The following is a 20,401-nucleotide window of genomic DNA, read 5'->3' as shown; positions in this document are numbered from 1 at the left end:
CATTACAGTGCAGAACAGGCCCTTCGGCCCACGATGTTGCGCCGACCAGTTTCAAAAAAAACAACAATAACCCACTAATCTAAACCAATCCCTTTTCGTCCATAAACCTATCCACAGATCTCTTAAACGCCCCCAAACTAGACGCATTTACAACTGCAGCAGGCAGGGCATTCCAATCCCTCACCACCCTCTGGGTAAAGAACCTGCCCCTGACATCAGTCCGATAACTAACCCCCCTTAATTTAAAGCCATGCCCCCTCGTGCTAGCTTTCTCCGTCCGAGGAAAAAGGCTATCACTATCCACCCTATCTAAACCTCTAATCATCTTATATGTTTCAATAAGATCCCCTCTTAACCGCCTTCTTTCTAGCGAAAACAACCCCAAATCCCTCAGTCTCTCCTCATAGGACCTCCCCTCCATACCTGGTAAACCTCCTCTGCACCCTCTCCAAAGCCTCCACATCCTTCCTATAATGTGGGGACCAGAACTGCACACAGTACTCCAAGTGCGGCCGCACTAGAGTAGTGTACAGTTGCAACATTACACTGCGACTCCTAAATTCAATCCCCCTACCAATAAACGCCAAGACACCGTATGCCCTCTTAACAACCTTATCTACTTGATTCCCAACTTTCAGGGATCTATGTACACATACACCTAGATCCCTCTGCTCATCCACACTATTCAAAGTCCTCCCGTTAGCCCTATACTCGACACATCTGTTATTCCTACCGAAATGGATTACCTCACACTTCTCCACATTAAACTCCATCCGCCACCTCTCGGCCCAGCTCTGCAATCTGTCTAAGTCACCCTGCAAACTATGACACCCTTCCTCACTATCTACCACACCTCCGACTTTGGTGTCATCAGCAAATTTACTAATCCACCCAACTATACCCTCATCCAGATCATTAATAAAAATTACAAACAGCAGTGGCCCCAAAACAGATCCCTGAGGCACACCGCTAGTAACTGAACTCCATGACGAATACTTACCATCAACCACCACCCTCTGTCTCCTATCTGCTAGCCAATTCCTGATCCAGTTACCTAAATCACCCTCAATCCCATACACCATGGAAGGCTTCTGCATTTTCTGCAGAAGCCTTCCATGGTGAACCTTATCAAACGCCTTACTAAAGTCCATATACACCACGTCAACTGCCTTACCCCCATCCACCTCTTTGGTCACTTTCTCAAAAAACTCTAAGGTTAGGAAGGCACGACCTACCCTCCACAAAACCATGCTGACTATCTCCAATCAATTCATTACTCTCTAAATAACTATAAATCCTATCCCTAATAATTTTTTCTAAAACCTTGCCCACAACAGAAGTAAGACTCACCGGTCTATAATTCCCGGGGAAGTCTCTGTTCCCCTTCTTAAACAATGGGACAACATTCGCTAACCTCCAATCTTCCGGTACTATACCAGAGGCCAACGACGACCTGAAGATCAGAGCCAGAGGCTCTGCAATCGCCTCTCTTGCCTCCCAGAGAATCCTAGGGTGAATCCCGTCCGGCCCAGGGGACTTATCTATTTTCAAACCCTCAAGAATATCTAGCACATCCTCCCTATCAACTGCAATACTGTCCAGTTTACAACCCTGCAACCCAGTGTTCTCCTCAGCTATATTCATGTCCCCCTGCGTGAATACCAAAGAGAAATATTGTCAGCGTGGGGGGGACCAGGACAGGTTGTTGGTGATCTGGACACCTAAAAACTTGAAGCTCTCGACCCTTTCCAGTTGATCCCCGTTGATGTTGACAGGGACATGTTCTCCACTGGCTTCCTGAGGTCGAGGTTGGGTGCGCCGGGAAGAGGGGAGGGCGAGTGTGTTTCCGTGCCTTCAGCCTGTCTGACTGGCCTTGTGTTTGTGTGTCTCCTTCCCTACCCCACCCCTCCGCAGGCCGCTGCTCCGCTATGCGGATGTTGATGGCCGATCAGGGCCAGACTTGGAAGGAGGAGGTGGTCTCCAAGGAAGAGTGGGACAATGGCAACATGAAACACACGTGTGTGAGTATCGGGAGGTGGGTGGGGTGAAGGGTTCAACCGTGTGTCAACCGGAGTCTACGCGTGAGGGCAGGAGAGGCCCAGGCTTCATTCTCGGCCTAGTGGGTCAGTTGGCCAATTTTCCACACTCGAATCACGCAGACACAGAGCAGGAGAGGCCCAGGCTTCATTCTCGGCCTAGTGGGTCCAATGCCAAACATCCCAGTGTGGCCCGGAGTCCCACAGACACAGAGCAAGAAAAGCCCAGGCTTCATTCCCGGCCTAGTGGGTCAGTTAGCCAATCTCCCACACTCAAATCCCACAGACACAGAGCAGGGAAGGCCCAGGTTTCATTCTCGGCCTAATGGGTCATTTGGCCAATTTCCCCACACTCGAATCACACAGACACAGAGCAGGAAAGGCCCAGGCTTCATTCTCGGCCTAGTGGATTGGTTGACCAATGTCAAACATCCCAGTGTGGCACTGAATCCCACAAACACAGAGCAGGAAAGGCCCAGGCTTCATTCTCGGCCTAGTGGGTCAGTTAGCCGATCTCAAACACCCCTGTGTGGTACTGAGTCCCACGGATGAAGAGCAGGAAAGGCCCAGGCTTCATTCTCGGCCTAGTTCCGGGTTAGCCTGACTCCTTGCACTCAGCTGGGTGGGCACTGAGCGCAAATGCGGAGGACCCCATGAGAGACGGCAACCAATCACGTTGTCCTTAGAGTCGAGGTTTGGGGGTGTGTCGGGGGGGGGCGGGGGGGAGTGGGTGACGGTCAACGAGGCCACCCTGAGATATAGTCAGCCATGTTTCTGCATCAACCCCTCCCAATCCCATTCCCAACACCGCACGACACGTGAATCGAGTCCCGCACGGGTCAATTGCCTTGGGACTGCCCTCTGTAGGGGCAAGGACATCCTTCCGATGGGAGTGAGGCCCATTTTCACCAACTGCCCCCCCCAATCACACACCCCCCCTCCCGAGTCTCTCAGGCCCTCAAAGACCAAGACTCGAACGCCAAATCCAGGGCTAGAACGAGGGTGTTAGATGTCGGATACGTACAGGCGACAGGTAGACAACGTCCCTCACTCTTGGCCTTCCTTTCAGGCTTTCGGACAATTGCCCAAGTTCTCAGATGGGGATTTCGTTCTGGTCCAGTCTAACACCATCCTCCGATACCTCGCCCGGCAACACGGTAAGTACGTGATGGGAAAAACACACGATCGAATACGCAGGATAGAGTTTGGGACAGTACAACGCAGGACCAGGCCATTCAGCCCATCATCTTGTGCTGAGCATGACTCCAAATTAAACTAACCCCTTCGGCCTGCCCACAACCCATACCCTTTTAGCAGATAGTGGCAGCGTGGTTAGCACTGCTGCCTCACAGAGCAAGGGACCCGGGTTCGATTCCTGCCTGTGCAGGGTCTCCCCGTATCTGCGTGGGTTTCCTCCGGGCGCTCCGGTTTCCTCCCACGTGTGGGTTAGTTTTTCTTCACCTTGCTAAATTGTCCCTTAGTGTCCCAAAGATGTGTAGGTTAGGGTGGATTGGCCATGCTAAATTGTCCCTTAGTGTCCAAAGATGTGTAGGTTAGGGTGGATTGGCCATGCTAAATTGTCCCTTAGTGTCCAAAGATGTGTAGGTTAGGGTGGATTGGCCATGCTAAATTGTCCCTTAGTGTCTAAAGATGTGTAGGTTAGGGGGATTGGCCATGCTAAATTGTCCCTTAGTGTCCAAAGATGTGTAGGTTAGGGTGGATTGGCCATGCTAAATTGTCCCTTAGTGTCCAAAGATGTGTAGGTTAGGTGGATTGGCCATGCTAAATTGTCCCTTAGTGTCCAAAGATGTGTAGGTTAGGGTGGATTGGCCGTGCTAAATTGTCCCTTAGTGTCCAAAGATGTGTAGGTTAGGGTGGATTGGCCATGCTAAATTGTCCCTTAGTGTCCAAAGATGTGTAGGTTAGGGGGATTGGCCATGCTAAATTGCCCCTTAGTGTCCAAAGATGTGTAGGTTAGGGTGGATTGGCCATGCTAAATTGCCCCTTAGTGTCCAAAGATGTGTAGGTTAGGGTGGATTGGCCATGCTAAATTGTCCCTTAGTGTCCAAAGATGTGCAGGTTAGGGTGGATTGGCCATGCTAAATTGTCCCTTAGTGTCCAAAGATGTGTAGGTTAGGGGGATTGGCCATGCTAAATTGTCCCTTAGTGTCCAAAGATGTGTAGGTTAGGGGGATTGGCCATGCTAAATTGTCCCTTAGTGTCCAAAGATGTGTAGGTTAGGGTGGATTGGCCATGCTAAATTGTCTCTTAGTGTCCAAAGATGTGTAGGTTAGGTGGATTGGCCATGCTAAATTGTCCCTTAGTGTCCAAAGATGTGTAGGTTAGGGGGATTGGCCATGCTAAATTGTCCCTTAGTGTCCAAAGATGTGCAGGTTAGGGTGGATTGGCCATGCTAAATTGTCCCTTAGTGTCCAAAGATGTGTAGGTTAGGTGGATTGGCCATGCTAAATTGTCCCTTAGTGTCCAAAGATGTGTAGGTTAGGGGGATTGGCCATGCTAAATTGTCCCTTAGTGTCCAAAGATGTGCAGGTTAGGGTGGATTGGCCATGCTAAATTGTCCCTTAGTGTCCAAAGATGTGTAGGTTAGGGTGGATTGGCCATGCTAAATTGTCCCTTAGTGTCCAAAGATGTGCAGGTTAGGGTGGATTGGCCATGCTAAATTGTCCCTTAGTGTCCAAAGATGTGCAGGTTAGGGTGGATTGGCCATGCTAAATTGTCCCTTAGTGTCCAAAGATGTGTAGGTTAGGTGGATTGGCCATGCTAAATTGTCTCTTAGTGTCCAAAGATGTGTAGGTTAGGTGGATTGGCCATGCTAAATTGTCCCTTAGTGTCCAAAGATGTGTAGGTTAGGGGGATTGGCCATGCTAAATTGTCCCTTAGTGTCCAAAGATGTGCAGGTTAGGGTGGATTGGCCATGCTAAATTGTCCCTTAGTGTCCAAAGATGTGTAGGTTAGGGTGGATTGGCCATGCTAAATTGTTCCTTAGTGTCCAAAGATGTGTAGGTTAGGGTGGATTGGCCATGCTAAATTGTCCCTTAGTGTCCAAAGATGTGCAGGTTAGGGTGGATTGGCCATGCTAAATTGTCCCTTAGTGTCCAAAGATGTGTAGGTTAGGGGGATTGGCCATGCTAAATTGTCCCTTAGTGTCCAAAGATGTGTAGGTTAGGGGGATTGGCCATGCTAAATTGTCCCTTAGTGTCCAAAGATGTGTAGGTTAGGGTGGATTGGCCATGCTAAATTGTCTCTTAGTGTCCAAAGATGTGTAGGTTAGGTGGATTGGCCATGCTAAATTGTCCCTTAGTGTCCAAAGATGTGTAGGTTAGGGTGGATTGGCCATGCTAAATTGTCCCTTAGTGTCCAAAGATGTGTAGGTTAGGGTGGATTGGCCATGCTAAATTGTCCCTTAGTGTCCAAAGATGTGTAGGTTAGGGTGGATTGGCCATGCTAAATTGTCCCTTAGTGTCCAAAGATGTGTAGGTTAGGGTGGATTGGCCATGCTAAATTGTCCCTTAGTGTCCAAAGATGTGTAGGTTAGGGTGGATTGGCCATGCTAAATTGTCCCTTCGTGTCCAAAGATGTGTAGGTTAGGGTGGATTGGCCATGCTAAATTATCCCTTAGTGTCCAAAGATGTGTAGGTTAGGGGGGATTGGCCATGCTAAATTGTCCCTTAGTGTCCAAAGATGTGTAGGTTAGGGGGGATTGGCCATGCTAAATTGTCCCTTAGTGTCCAAAGATGTGTAGGTTAGGGTGGATTGACCATGCTAAATTGTCCCTTAGTGTCCAAAGATGTGTAGGTTAGGGGGGATTGGCCATGCTAAATTGTCCCTTAGTGTCCAAAGATGTGTAGGTTAGGGGGATTGGCCATGCTAAATTGTCCCTTAGTGTCCAAAGATGTGTAGGTTAGGGTGGATTGGCCATGCTAAATTGTCTCTTAGTGTCCAAAGATGTGTAGGTTAGGGTGGATTGGCCATGCTAAATTGCCCCTTAGTGTCCAAAGATGTGTAGGTTAGGTGGATTGGCCATGCTAAATTGTCCCTTAGTGTCCAAAGATGTGTAGGTTAGGGTGGATTGGCCATGCTAAATTGTCCCTTAGTGTCCAAAGATGTGTAGGTTAGGGTGGATTGGCCATGCTAAATTGTCCCTTAGTGTCCAAAGATGTGTAGGTTAGGGTGGATTGGCCATGCTAAATTGTCCCTTAGTGTCCAAAGATGTGTAGGTTAGGGTGGATTGGCCATGCTAAATTGTCCCTTCGTGTCCAAAGATGTGTAGGTTAGGGTGGATTGGCCATGCTAAATTATCCCTTAGTGTCCAAAGATGTGTAGGTTAGGGGGGATTGGCCATGCTAAATTGTCCCTTAGTGTCCAAAGATGTGTAGGTTAGGGGGGATTGGCCATGCTAAATTGTCCCTTAGTGTCCAAAGATGTGTAGGTTAGGGTGGATTGACCATGCTAAATTGTCCCTTAGTGTCCAAAGATGTGTAGGTTAGGGGGGATTGGCCATGCTAAATTGTCCCTTAGTGTCCAAAGATGTGTAGGTTAGGGGGATTGGCCATGCTAAATTGTCCCTTAGTGTCCAAAGATGTGTAGGTTAGGGTGGATTGGCCATGCTAAATTGTCTCTTAGTGTCCAAAGATGTGTAGGTTAGGGTGGATTGGCCATGCTAAATTGCCCCTTAGTGTCCAAAGATGTGTAGGTTAGGTGGATTGGCCATGCTAAATTGTCCCTTAGTGTCCAAAGATGTGTAGGTTAGGGTGGATTGGCCATGCTAAATTGTCCCTTAGTGTCCAAAGATGTGTAGGTTAGGGTGGATTGGCCATGCTAAATTGTCCCTTAGTGTCCAAAGATGTGTAGGTTAGGGTGGATTGGCCATGCTAAATTGTCCCTTAGTGTCCAAAGATGTGTAGGTTAGGGTGGATTGGCCATGCTAAATTGTCCCTTAGTGTCCAAAGATGTGTAGGTTAGGGTGGATTGGCCATGCTAAATTGTCCCTTAGTGCCCAAAGATGTGTAGGTTAGGGTGGATTGGACTATCACTGTCTGCTGTACAGTTACAGGGACCCGTGTCGGATCTCCGGCTTGGATCAATGTCTGTGGGAGTTTGCGCATTCTCCCCGTGCCTGCGTGGGTTTTCTCCGGGTGCTCCGGTTTCCTCCCACATCCCAGAAACGTGCTTTTTAGGCTGATTGGCGTCAGTAAATTGTCCCTGAATTGGATCTCCCTTCATCTAGAGCAGATATAACTCCCTAAATTCCCACCCCCTTTATTGTAGAGTCCACTCGAGGTAGACAAAAACTTTGACGAGCGACGAAAGACACTCACCGAGTGTTAAAATGGACAGCATGGCTTGTTGGGCTGAAGGGCCTGTTTCTTGTGCTGTGTTGTCCTTTGTTCTTTGGATCCAAACAGGCACCAGAGTGCGGCGACTAGGGGATTTCACAGTAACTTCATTGCAGTGTTAATGTAAACCTACTTGCAAAACTAATAAATAAACTTTAAACTAACTTAGTTTGAAACCCACTCTCTGCTGTTCCTGAATTGCTAAAGCCTCAAGCTTACTGTCAGGACTAGGTTGAGCTCTGAGGCCTAACTGACTGAAGCCTGAGGCCTGCAGTTCCTCACGGTCTGAAGCCTGAGGCCTGCTGTCCCTCACAGCCTGAAGCCTGAGGCCTGCTGTTCCTCACGGTCTGAAGCCTGAGGCCTGCTGTTCCTCACAGTCTGAAGCCTGAGGCCTGCTATCCCTCACGGTCTGAAGCCTGAGGCCTGCTGCTCCTCACGGCCTGAAGCCTGAGGCCTGCTGTTCCTCACGGCCTGAAGCCTGAGGCCTGCTGTTCCTCACAGTCTGAAGCCTGAGGCCTGCTATCCCTCACGGTCTGAAGCCTGAGGCCTGCTGCTCCTCACGGCCTGAAGCCTGAGGCCTGCTGTTCCTCACGGCCTGAAGCCTGAGGCCTGCTGTTCCTCACAGTCTGAAGCCTGAGGCCTGCTATCCCTCACGGTTTGAAGCCTGAGGCCTGCTGTTCCTCACGGCCTGAAGCCTGAGGCCTGCTGTTCCTCACGGCCTGAAGCCTGAGGCCTGCTGCTCCTCACGGTCTGAAGCCTGGGGCCTGCTGTTCCTCACGGCCTGAAGCCTGAGGCCTGCTGTTCCTCACGGTCTGAAGCCTGAGGCTTGCTGTTCCTCACGGTCTGAAGCCTGAGGCCTGCTGTTCCTCATGGCCTGAAGCCTGAGGCCTGCTGTTCCTCACCGTCTGAAGCCTGAGGCCTGCTGTTCCTCACCATCTGAAGCCTGAGGCCTGCTGTTCCTCACCGTCTGAAGCCTGAGGCCTGCTGTTCCTCACGGCCTGAAGCCTGAGGCCTGCTGTTCCTCATGGCCTGAAGCCTGAGGCCTGCTGTTCCTCACGGCCTGAAGCCTGAGGCCTGCTGTTCCTCATGGCCTGAAGCCTGAGGCCTGCTGTTCCTCACGGCCTGAAGCTTGAGGCCTGCTGTTGCTCACTGCCTGAAGCCTGAGGCCTGCTGTTCCTCACGGCCTGAAACCTGAAGCCTGCTACTCCTCACGGTCTGAAGCCTGAGGCCTGCTGTTCCTCACGGCCTGAAGTCTGAGGCCTGCTGTACCTCACGGCCTGAAGCCTGAGGCCTGCTGTTCCTCACGGTCTGAAGCCTGAGGCCTGCAGCTCCTCACGGCCTGAAGCCTGAGGCCTGCTGTTCCTCACAGTCTGAAGCCTGAGGCCTGCTGTTCCTCACAGTCTGAAGCCTGAGGCCTGCTGTTCCTCAGGGCCTGAAGCCTGAGGCCTGCTGTTCCTCAGGGCCTGAAGCCTGAGGCCTGCTGCTCCTCACGGCCTGAAGCCTGAGGCCTGCTGTTCCTCACAGTCTGAAGCCTGAGGCCTGCTGCTCCTCACGGCCTGAAGCCTGAGGCCTGCTGTTCCTCACAGTCTGAAGCCTGAGGCCTGCTGTTCCTCACAGTCTGAAGCCTGAGGCCTGCTGTTCCTCACGGCCTGAGGCCTGCTGTTCCTCAGGGCCTGAAGCCTGAGGCCTGCTGCTCCTCACGGCCTGAAGCGTGAGGCCTGCTGTTCCTCAGGGCCTGAAGCCTGAGGCCTGCTGTTCCTCAGGGCCTGAAGCCTGAGGCCTGCTGCTCCTCACGGCCTGAAGCCTGAGGCCTGCTGTTCCTCACAGTCTGAAGCCTGAGGCCTGCTGTTCCTCACGGCCTGAAGCCTGAGGCCTGCTGCTCCTCACGGCCTGAAGCCTGAGGCCTGCTGTTCCTCACGGCCTGAAGCCTGAGGCCTGCTGTTCCTCACGGCCTGAAGCCTGAGGCCTGCTGTTCCTCACCGTCTGAAGCCTGAGGCCTGCTGTTCCTCACGGCCTGAAGCCTGAGGCCTGCTGTTCCTCACGGCCTGAAGCCTGAGGCCTGCTGTTCCTCACGGCCTGAAGCCTGAGGCCTGCTGTTCCTCATGGCCTGAAGCCTGAGGCCTGCTGTTCCTCACGGCCTGAAGCTTGAGGCCTGCTGTTGCTCACTGCCTGAAGCCTGAGGCCTGCTGTTCCTCACGGCCTGAAACCTGAAGCCTGCTACTCCTCACGGTCTGAAGCCTGAGGCCTGCTGTTCCTCACGGCCTGAAGTCTGAGGCCTGCTGTACCTCACGGCCTGAAGCCTGAGGCCTGCTGTTCCTCACGGTCTGAAGCCTGAGGCCTGCAGCTCCTCACGGCCTGAAGCCTGAGGCCTGCTGTTCCTCACAGTCTGAAGCCTGAGGCCTGCTGTTCCTCACAGTCTGAAGCCTGAGGCCTGCTGTTCCTCAGGGCCTGAAGCCTGAGGCCTGCTGTTCCTCAGGGCCTGAAGCCTGAGGCCTGCTGCTCCTCACGGCCTGAAGCCTGAGGCCTGCTGTTCCTCACAGTCTGAAGCCTGAGGCCTGCTGTTCCTCACGGCCTGAAGCCTGAGGCCTGCTGCTCCTCACGGCCTGAAGCCTGAGGCCTGCTGTTCCTCACAGTCTGAAGCCTGAGGCCTGCTGTTCCTCACAGTCTGAAGCCTGAGGCCTGCTGCTCCTCACGGCCTGAAGCCTGAGGCCTGCTGTTCCTCACAGTCTGAAGCCTGAGGCCTGCTGTTCCTCACAGTCTGAAGCCTGAGGCCTGCTGCTCCTCACGGCCTGAAGCCTGAGGCCTGCTGTTCCTCAGGGCCTGAAGCCTGAGGCCTGCTGTTCCTCACGGCCTGAAGCCTGAGGCCTGCTGTTCCTCACGGCCTGAAGCCTGAGGCCTGCTGCTCCTCACGGCCTGAAGCCTGAGGCCTGCTGTTCCTCACAGTCTGAAGCCTGAGGCCTGCTGTTCCTCACAGTCTGAAGCCTGAGGCCTGCTGCTCCTCACGGCCTGAAGCCTGAGGCCTGCTGTTCCTCAGGGCCTGAAGCCTGAGGCCTGCTGTTCCTCACGGCCTGAAGCCTGAGGCCTGCTGTTCCTCACAGTCTGAAGCCTGAGGCCTGCTGTTCCTCACAGTCTGAAGCCTGAGGTCTGCTATCCCTCACGGTCTGAAGCCTGAGGCCTGCTGTTCCTCACGGCCTGAAGCCTGAGGCCTGCTGTTCCTCACGGCCTGAAGCCTGAGGCCTGCTGTTCCTCAGGGCCTGAAGCCTGAGGCCTGCTGTTCCTCACGGCCTGAAGCCTGAGGCCTGCTGCTCCTCACGGCCTGAAGCCTGAGGCCTGCTGTTCCTCACAGTCTGAAGCCTGAGGCCTGCTGTTCCTCAGGGCCTGAAGCCTGAGGCCTGCTGCTCCTCAGGGCCTGAAGCCTGAGGCCTGCTGTTCCTGGCAGACAGGGCCTGCGGCCTACTTGCGGCTCAACGTTGAACTCAACCCACTCACGCAGCTCAGACACAGGCCTCTCCCTCTTCCCCAAGGTCTCTATGGAAAGGACACGAAGGAGGCCACGCTGATCGACATGGTCAACGATGGAGCTGAGGACTTGCGTGTGAAATATGGGATCCTCATCTTCAAAGAATATGTGAGTCACCCCGAACCCTGTGCCAGTTAACTCTGGGTGATCGGAGAGTGTGGGTGGGGTGGGATGGGATGGGATGGGGGGGGGTGCCGCTCAGATCGTATCCGGCGTTGCTGGAGCTCCGAGAAACAGGAACCACGTCCAAAATCCTCTCCCAATTGGACAGTGAGTTCTCTGTTGGATATCCGGGGGCCATTGAAACGGAACGAAGAGATATCAGAGGAGACCCTTCTGCCCATCCATTCTGTACCGGCACACCAGGAACGCCTGACTCCCATCCCCCAATCCCTGAATGTGACGGCCGAGTCCCCATCCAGGCCTCCATCACCCCCCGAGGCAGCCCATTCTGGACCCTCGCCACCCTCTGGCTCTCCCTCACCTCCCCCTCAAACCTCCTGCCCCCTCACCTTGACCCTGTATCCCCTCATTCCCAGCAGTCGGGATGAACCTGTCCTTCCGCCTTCAGCAACCTGGGGACAAACACCCCGAGGTCCCATCGTTCCACAGAACTTCCCCGGATCCTCCCGTCCATTCAGAGATTCCCCGGATCCCCCCGTTCATTCAGAGCTTCCCCGGATCCTCCCGTTTCATTCAGAGATTCCCCGGATCCTCCCGTTCCATTCACAACGTTCCCCGGATCCTCCCGTCCATTCACAACGTTCCCCGGATCCTCCCGTTCATTCAGAGCTTCCCCGGATCCTCCCGTTCCATTCACAACGTTCCCCGGATCCTCCCGTTCATTCAGAGCTTCCCCGGATCCCCCCGTTCATTCACAACGTTCCCCGGATCCCCCCGTTCATTCACAACGTTCCCCGGATCCTCCCGTTCATTCAGAGATTCCCCGGATCCTCCCATTCATTCACAACGTTCCCCGGATCCTCCCGTTCCATTCAGAGCTTCCCCGGATCCTCCCGTTCCATTCACAACATTCCCCGGATCCTCCCGTTCCATTCACAACGTTCCCCGGATCCTCCCGTTCCATTCAGAGCTTCCCCGGATCCTCCCGTTCCATTCACAACATTCCCCGGATCCTCCCGTTCCATTCAGAGCTTCCCCGGATCCTCCCGTTCCATTCACAACGTTCCCCGGATCCTGCCATTTCATTCACAACGTTCCCCGGATCCTCCCATTCATTCACAACGTTCCCCGGATCCTCCCGTTCCATTCACAACGTTCCCCGGATCCTCCCGTTCATTCACAACGTTCCCCGGATCCTCCCGTCCATTCACAACGTTCCCCGGATCCTCCCGTTCATTCAGAACGTTCCCTGGATCCTCCCGTTCATTCACAACGTTCCCCGGATCCTCCCGTCCATTCACAACGTTCCCCGGATCCTCCCGTTCATTCACAACGTTCCCCGGATCCTCCCGTTCCATTCACAACGTTCCCCGGATCCCCCCGTTCCATTCAGAGATTCCCCGGATCCTCCCGTTCCATTCACAACGTTCCCCAGATCCTCCCGTTCATTCACAACGTTCCCCGGATCCTCCCGTTCCATTCACAACGTTCCCCGGATCCTCCCGTCCATTCAGAGTTTCCCCGGATCCTCCCGTTCATTCACAACGTTCCCCGGATCCTCCCGTTCCATTCACAACGTTCCCCGGATCCTCCCGTCCATTCAGAGTTTCCCCGGATCCTCCCGTTCATTCACAACGTTCCCCGGATCCTCCCGTTCCATTCACAACGTTCCCCGGATCCTCCCGTCCATTCACAACGTTCCCCGGATCCTCCCGTCCATTCACAACATTCCCCGGATCCTCCCGTTCATTCAGAGCTTCCCCGGATCCTCCCGTTCCATTCACAACGTTCCCCGGATCCTCCCATTCATTCAGAGCTTCCCCGGATCCTCCCGTTTCATTCACAACGTTCCCCGGATCCTCCCGTCCATTCAGAGATTCCCCGGATCCTCCCGTTCATTCACAACGTTCCCCGGATCCTCCCGTCCATTCAGAGATTCCCCGGATCCTCCCGTTCCATTCAGAGATTCCCCGGATCCTCCCGTTCCATTCAGAGATTCCCTGGATCCTGCTCCCCCGGAACTGCTCCGAGCCCCAGTTCCACAAACGGGGAAGCCAACCTCGATCCCTGTGGGATTTCCCACTGCGTTCCCGTCACTAGAACAGCCTCTGTCATCACCCCCCCCTCCCGGTCTCCCGAACACAGAATTTTAAATCCGGATTACCCCCGTGTGAATTTATCTCTGGGATACAAATCTCCCATGTGGGAGCTCGTCAAAAAGGCTCTGCTAAAATGCATAGAAACGACACCGACTGCACTATCCTCCATTCCCCTCACAATATTCCGTCAGGTTTAAGAGGCAGGACCTCCCTCTGACAAACCCCTCGCTGACGATCGAGCCTTGCCTCTCCACACAGAGACAGATCCTCTCCTTCAGAACGTTCTCCAACAGGTTCCCCACCCACAGACCTGAGGCTCACTGCTCTGTCGCTCGCTGGCTTCTCTTGACAAGCCTCCTAAAACGACGGAACCACATGAGCTGTCCTCCAGTTGCCTACATCCTTGACAGAGAGGAATTAAATCCTTGGGTCAGAGACTCTGGAATCTCTCCCCTTGCTTCCCACAGCGCAACACAGCCCACTTCACCTGAACCTGGAGACTGATCCGCGATTGAGGCTGGTAAAAACCCCAAGACCCTGACTCCCAAACTCCATTCTCTCAATACTGAACTAGAGATAGACTTCCCTCAGCACTGACCCTCTGACAGTGCGGCGCTCCCTCAGCACTGACCCTCTGACAGTGCGGCACTCCCTCAGCACGGACCCTCTGACAGTGCGGCACTCCCTCAGCACTGACCCTCTGACAGTGCGGCACTCCCTCAGTACTGACCCTCTGACAGTGCAGCACTCCCTCAGCACTGACCTTCTGACAGTGCAGCACTCCCTCAGCACTGACCCTCTGACAGTGCGGCGCTCCCTCAGCACTGACCCTCTGACAGTGCGGCACTCCCTCAGCACTGACCCTCTGACAGTGCGGCACTCCCTCAGCACTGATCCTCTGACAGTGCGGCGCTCCCTCAGCACTGACCCTCTGACAGTGCGGCACTCCCTCAGCACTGACCCTCTGACAGTGCGGCACTCCCTCAGCACTGACCCTCTGACAGTGCGGCACTCCCTCAGCACTGACCCTCTGACAGTGCGGCGCTCCCTCAGCACTGACCCTCTGACAGTGCGGCGCTCCCTCAGCACTGACCCTCTGACAGTGCGGCACTCCCTCAGCACTGACCCTCTGACAGTGCGGCGCTCCCTCAGCACTGACCCTCTGACAGTGCGGCGCTCCCTCAGCACTGACCCTCTGACAGTGCGGCACTCCCTCAGCACTGACCCTCTGACAGTGCGGCACTCCCTCAGCACTGACCCTCTGACAGTGCAGCACTCCCTCAGCACTGACCCTCTGACAGTGTGGCGCTCCCTCAGCACTGACCCTCTGACAGTGCGGCACTCTCTCAATACTGACCCTCTGACAGTGCGGCACTCCCTCAGCACTGACCCTCTGACAGTGTGGCGCTCCCTCAGCACTGACCCTCTGACAGTGCGGCACTCTCTCAATACTGACCCTCTGACAGTGCGGCACTCCCTCAGCACTGACCCTCTGACAGTGCGGTGCTCCCTCAGCACTGACCCTCTGACAGTGCAGCACTCCCTCAGCACTGACCCTCTGACAGTGCGGCACTCCCTCAGCACTGACCCTCTGACAGTGCGGCACTCCCTCAGCACTGACCCACTGACAGTGCGGCACTCCCTCAGTACTGGCCCTCTGACAGTGCGGCACTCCCTCAGCACTGACCCTCTGACAGTGCAGCACTCCCTCAGTACTGACCCTCTGACAGTGCGGCGCTCCCTCAGCACTGACCCTCTGACAGTGCCACACTCCCTCAGCACTGACCCTCTGACAGTGCGGCACTCCCTCAGCACTGACCCTCTGACAGTGCGGCACTCCCTCAGAACTGACCCTCTGACAGTGCGGCACTCCCTCAGCACTGACCCTCTGACAGTGCGGCACTCCCTCAGCACTGACCCTCTGACAGTGCGGCGCTCCCTCAGCACTGACCCTCTGACAGTGCGGCGCTCCCTCAGCACTGACCCTCTGACAGTGCAGCGCTCCCTCAGCACTGACCCTCTGACAGTGTGGCGCTCCCTCAGTACTGACCCTCTGACAGTGCGGCGCTCCCTCAGCACTGACCCTCTGACAGTGCAGCGCTCCCTTAGTACTGACCCTCTGACAGTGCGGCACTCCCTCAGCACTGACCCTCTGACAGTGCGGCTCTCCCTCAGTACTGACCCTCTGACAGTGCGGCGCTCCCTCAGCACTGACCCTCTGACAGTGCGGCACTCCCTCAGTACTGGCCCTCTGACAGTGCGGCACTCCCTCAGCACTGACCCTCTGACAGTGCGGCACTCCCTCAGCACTGACCCTCTGACAGTGCGGCACTCCCTCAGCACTGACCCTCTGACAGTGCGGCACTCCCTCAGCACTGACCCTCTGACAGTGCGGCACTCCCTCAGCACTGACCCTCTGACAGTGCGGCACTCCCTCAGCACTGACCCTCTGACAGTGCGGCACTCCCTCAGCACTGACCCTCTGACAGTGCTGCACTCCCTCAGCACTGACCCTCTGACAGTGCGGCACTCCCTCAGCACTGACCCTCTGACAGTGCGGCACTCCCTCAGCACTGACCCTCTGACAGTGCGGCACTCCCTCAGCACTGACCCTCTGACCGTGCGGCACTCCCTCAGCACTGACCCTCTGGCAGTGTGGCACTCCCTCAGCGCTGACCCTCTGGCAGTGTGGCACTCCCTCAGCGCTGACCCTCTGGCAGTGCGGCACTCCCTCAGCACTGACCCTCTGACAGTGCGGCACTCCCTCAGCACTGACCCTCTGACAGTGCGGCGCTCCCTGAGTGCTGACCTTTTCAGGAATGAGATCGAGAATCTGGTGAACTGGTTCAGCAACAATAATCTCTCCCTCAATGTCAACAAATCCAAGGAGATTCTCATCGAGTTCAGGAAGTGTAGAGGGGAACATGTCCCTGTCTACATCAACGGGGATGGAGTAGAAAGGATCGAGAGCTTCTCGGTGTCCAGATCACCAACAACCTGTCCTGGTCCCCCCCATGCTGACACTATAGTTAAGAAAGCCCCACCAACGCCTCTACTTTCTCAGAAGACTAAGGAAATTTGGCATGTCCGCTCCAACTCTCACCAACTTTTACAGATGCCCCATAGAAAGCATTCTTTCTGGTTGGATCACAGCTCGGTCTGGGCTCCTGCTCTGCCCAAGACCACAAGGAACTACAAAAGGGTGGTGAATGTAGCCCCCAATCCCATCACACAAACCAGCCTCCCATTCATTGACTCTGTCTACACTTCCCGCTGCCTCGGGGAAAAGCAGCCGGTATAATCAAGGACCCCCCCCCCCACACACACCCCGGACATTCTCTCTTCCACCTTCTTCCATCGGGAAAAAGATACAAAAGTCTGAGGTCCCGTACCGACCGACTCAAGAACAGCTTCTTCCCTGCTGCTGTCAGACTTTTGAATGGACCGACCTCGCATTAAGCTGATCTTTCTCTACACCCTCGCTGTGACTGTAACACTACATTCTGCACCCTCTCCTTTCCTTCTCTATGAACGGTATGCTTTCTCCGTACAGCGCACAAGAAACAATACTTTTCACTGTATCCCAATACACGGGGACAATAATAAATCTAATTAAAGAATTCTCTTGGACAGAGTTTCAAACAATTTCATTCTTCTGTTTACACACAGGAAACTGGTAAAGAAGCTTTCATTAAAAACCTTCCAGCTGAACTCAGACCATTCGAAGCCATTCTGGCTAAAAATAATGGAGGAAAGGACTTTCTCGTGGGGAACAAGGTAACAAACTCAGTGCTCACACCACAGCTCTGTAAAAAACTGTCAGGGTAATACAGAGAGAGCTTTACTCTGTATCTAACCCTGTGCTGTACCTGTCCTGGGAGTGTTTGATGGGGGGACAGTGTAGAGGGAGCTTTACTCCGTATCTAACCCTGTGCTGTACCTGTCCTGGGAGTGTTTGATGGGGACAGTGTAGAGGGAGCTTTACTCTGTATCTAACCCCGTGCTGTACCTGTCCTGGGAGTGTTTGATGGGGGGACAGTGTAGAGGGAGCTTTACTCCGTATCTAACCCCGTGCTGTACCTGTCCTGGGAGTGTTTGATGGGGGGACAGTGTAGAGGGAGCTTTACTCTGTATCTAACCCCGTGCTGTACCTGTCCTGGGAGTGTTTGATGGGGAGACAGTGTAGAGGGAACTTTACTCTGTATCTAACCCCGTGCTGTACCTGTCCTGGGAGTGTTTGATGGGGGACAGTGTAGAGGGAGCTTTACTCTGTATCTAACCCCATACTGTACTTGTCCTGGGAGTGTTTGATAGGGGGACAGTGTAGAGGGAGCTTTACTCTGTATCTAACCCCGTGCTGTACCTGTCCTGGGAGTGTTTGATGGGGGGACAGTGTAGAGGGAGCTTTACTCTGTATCTAACCCCATGCTGTACCTGTCCTGGGAGTGTTTGATGGGGGACAGTGTAGAGGGAGCTTTACTCTGTATCTAACCCCGTGCTGTACCTGTCCTGGGAGTGTTTGATGGGGGGACAGTGTAGAGGGAGCTTTACTCTGTATCTAACCCCGTGCTGTACCTGTCCTGGGAGTGTTTGATGGGACAGTGTAGAGGGAGCTTTACTCTGTATCTAACCCCGTGCTGTACCTGTCCTGGGAGTGTTTGATGGGACAGTGTAGAGGGAGCTTTACTCTGTATCTAACCCTGTGCTGTACTGTCCTGGGAGTGTTTGATGGGGGGACAGTGTAGAGGGAGCTTTACTCTGTATCTAACCCCGTGCTGTACCTGTCCTGGGAGTGTTTGATGGGGGACAGTGTAGAGGGAGCTTTACTCTGTATCTAACCCCGTGCTGTACCTGTCCTGGGAGTGTTTGATGGGGGACAGTGTAGAGGGAGCTTTACTCTGTATCTAACCCCGTGCTGTACCTGTCCTGGGAGTGTTTGATGGGGGGACAGTGTAGAGGGAGCTTTACTCTGTATCTAACCCCGTGCTGTACCTGTCCTGGGAGTGTTAGATGGGGGGACAGTGTAGAGGGAGCTTTACTCTGTATCTAACCCCGTGCTGTACCTGTCCTGGGAGTGTTAGATGGGGGGACAGTGTAGAGGGAACTTTACTCTGTATCTAGTATGGAACTGTTGAGTGCCGATACTCATTATCTCTCTCTCTTTCTCTCTCTCTTTCTCTGTAGATCTCTTATGCTGATTATAACCTGGTCGACCTTCTCTCCAACCTGGAAGTGCTGTCTCCAGGATGCCTGAACGGCACCCCACTGCTGAAGGCCTACTGGAACCGTGTCCTCAATCGGCCTAAGCTCAAGGCCTACCTACAGTCCGACAAACACACAAAGGTTCCCATCAACGGTAACCTGAAGCAGTGAGCCCGAGTCTCGCGGGGTGCGGGGGAACGCTGCTTTGAGGGGTAGAGTGGGCCCTACTGGATTCAGGCCCCGCTAGGCCTCACGACCTCCGACCTCTTCAGCTCCGCGCCTTCCAAGCTTGGTATCAGGTGTGTCACGGCGGTTGTTTGTCGATTGAAATAAAGCTGAATTTTCTGAAGCATTTTCTCTCACTTGGTCTCTTTTGCTCTCATAAGACGCGCCTCACCAGCGTACCATCGCCTTGGTCAAGGAGTTATTCCAGAAGAAACTAGGTATCGCTCTTGGAGCTAAGTGTGAGGTGGTCCACTTTGGTAGGAATGATGGTCGGAAGGATTATTACTTACGTGGCGAAAAACTGCAGCAGGCGACGGTGCAGAGGGACCTCGGGGTCCTTGTGCATGAGTCGCAAAAACCCAGCCTGCAGGTGCAGCAGGTGGTCAGGAAGGCGAATGGGATGCTGGCCTTCATAGCGAGGGGGATTGAATATAAAAGTAGGGAGGTCTTGCTGCAGCTGTATAGGGCATTGGTGAGGCCGCAGCTGGAGTACTGTGTGCAGTTTTGGGCGCCGTACTTACGCAAGGATATTTTGGCCCTGGAGGGAGTGCAGAGGAGGTTTACTAGGCTGATACCGGAGTTGAGGGGGTTGAGCTATGAGGAGAGGCTGAATAAACTAGGCTTGTACTCGTTAGAGTTTAGAAGAATGAGGGGAGATCTCATTGAGACGTATAAGATGATGAATGGGATGGATAGGATAGAGGTGGAGAGACTCTTCCCGCTCAAAAAAGACAGTAGGACTAGGGGGCACAGCCTCAAGATAAAGGGGAGGCGGTTCAGAACGGAGTTGAGGAGGAACTTCTTCACTCAAAGGGTGGTGAATCTCTGGAATTCTCTGCCCGTTGAAGTGGTGGAGGCTGCCTCGCTAAATATTTTTAAGAAGCGGGTTGATGGGTTTTTGATAAGAGAGGGGATTAAGGGTTATGGGGAGAGGGTGGGAATGTGGAACTGAGCCACGACAGATCAGCCATGATCTTATTGAATGGCGGGGCAGGCTCGAAGGGCTGGATGGCCTACTCCTGCTCCTATTTCTTATGTTCTTATGTTCTTATGTTCTTATGTTCTAAAGGGATCGAGGGATATCAGAACATAAGAACTAGGAGCAGGAGTGGGCCATTCGGCCCCTCGAGCCTGCCCCGCCATTCAATAAGATCTTGGCTGATCTTTTCATGGACTCAGCTCCACTTACCCGCCCGCTCACCATAACCCTTCATTCCTTTACTGGTCAAACATTTATCTACCCTCCTAGTGAACTTCCTCTGCACCCCCTCCAGTGCCAGTATATCCATTCTCAAGTAAGGAGACCAAAACTGGCAGGACGTAGGGGGGGATCAGATATTGAATTGGATAATCAGCCACGATCAAAATGAATGGTGGGACAGGCTGGAAGGGCCAAATGGCCTCCTCCTGCTTCTAGTTTCTATGAAAGGTGTGTGTGGGATATCAACAGACGCCTGCGCTGGAACTCTACCGCCCCCATCCACGACGGAATCGGAGACAGCGACAACGGAAATATCTATTCACCTTCATCGGCCGGGGAAATGAGGTTTCAAAATTGGCAAGTCATGTTGCAGCTTTATAGAACCTTAGTGAGGCCGCACTTGGAATATAGAGTTCAATTCTGGTCGCCACACTACCAGAATGGATGTGGAGGCTTTGGAGAGGGTACAGAAAAGATTTACCAGGATGTTGCCCCTGGTACGGAGGGCATTAGCTATGAGGAGAGGTTGGAGAAACTTGGTTTGTTCTCATTGGAGCGACGGAGGTTGAGGGAGACCTGATAGAAGTCTACAAGATTATGAGGGGCACGGACAGAGTGGATAGTCAGAAGCTTTTCCC

The 20,401-nt window shown here is 53.9% G+C and overlaps 1 protein-coding gene across 1 annotated transcript; it reads left to right on the top strand.

Moving 5' to 3' along the window:
- Positions 1 to 1,914: 1,914 nt before the first annotated feature.
- Positions 1,915 to 18,508, top strand: LOC145340576 (glutathione S-transferase P-like). The gene is made up of 5 exons (XM_080185043.1): positions 1,915 to 2,021; positions 3,106 to 3,193; positions 10,918 to 11,021; positions 16,805 to 16,912; positions 18,320 to 18,508. The coding sequence occupies exons 1-5, from the start codon at positions 1,929 to 1,931 to the stop codon at positions 18,506 to 18,508; spliced, it is 582 nt and encodes a 193-aa protein (XP_080041169.1). The 5' UTR covers positions 1,915 to 1,928.
- The last annotated feature ends 1,893 nt before the right edge of the window (positions 18,509 to 20,401 follow it).

The sequence above is a fragment of the Carcharhinus amblyrhynchos genome, unplaced genomic scaffold (genome assembly GCF_965287045.1).
Source record: "Carcharhinus amblyrhynchos unplaced genomic scaffold, sCarAmb.v2.hapA chromosome_1163, whole genome shotgun sequence".
Lineage (NCBI taxonomy): Eukaryota > Metazoa > Chordata > Chondrichthyes > Carcharhiniformes > Carcharhinidae > Carcharhinus > Carcharhinus amblyrhynchos.
Note: the sequence above shows the minus strand (reverse complement) of the source record. Positions and strands in the feature narration are given on the sequence as shown.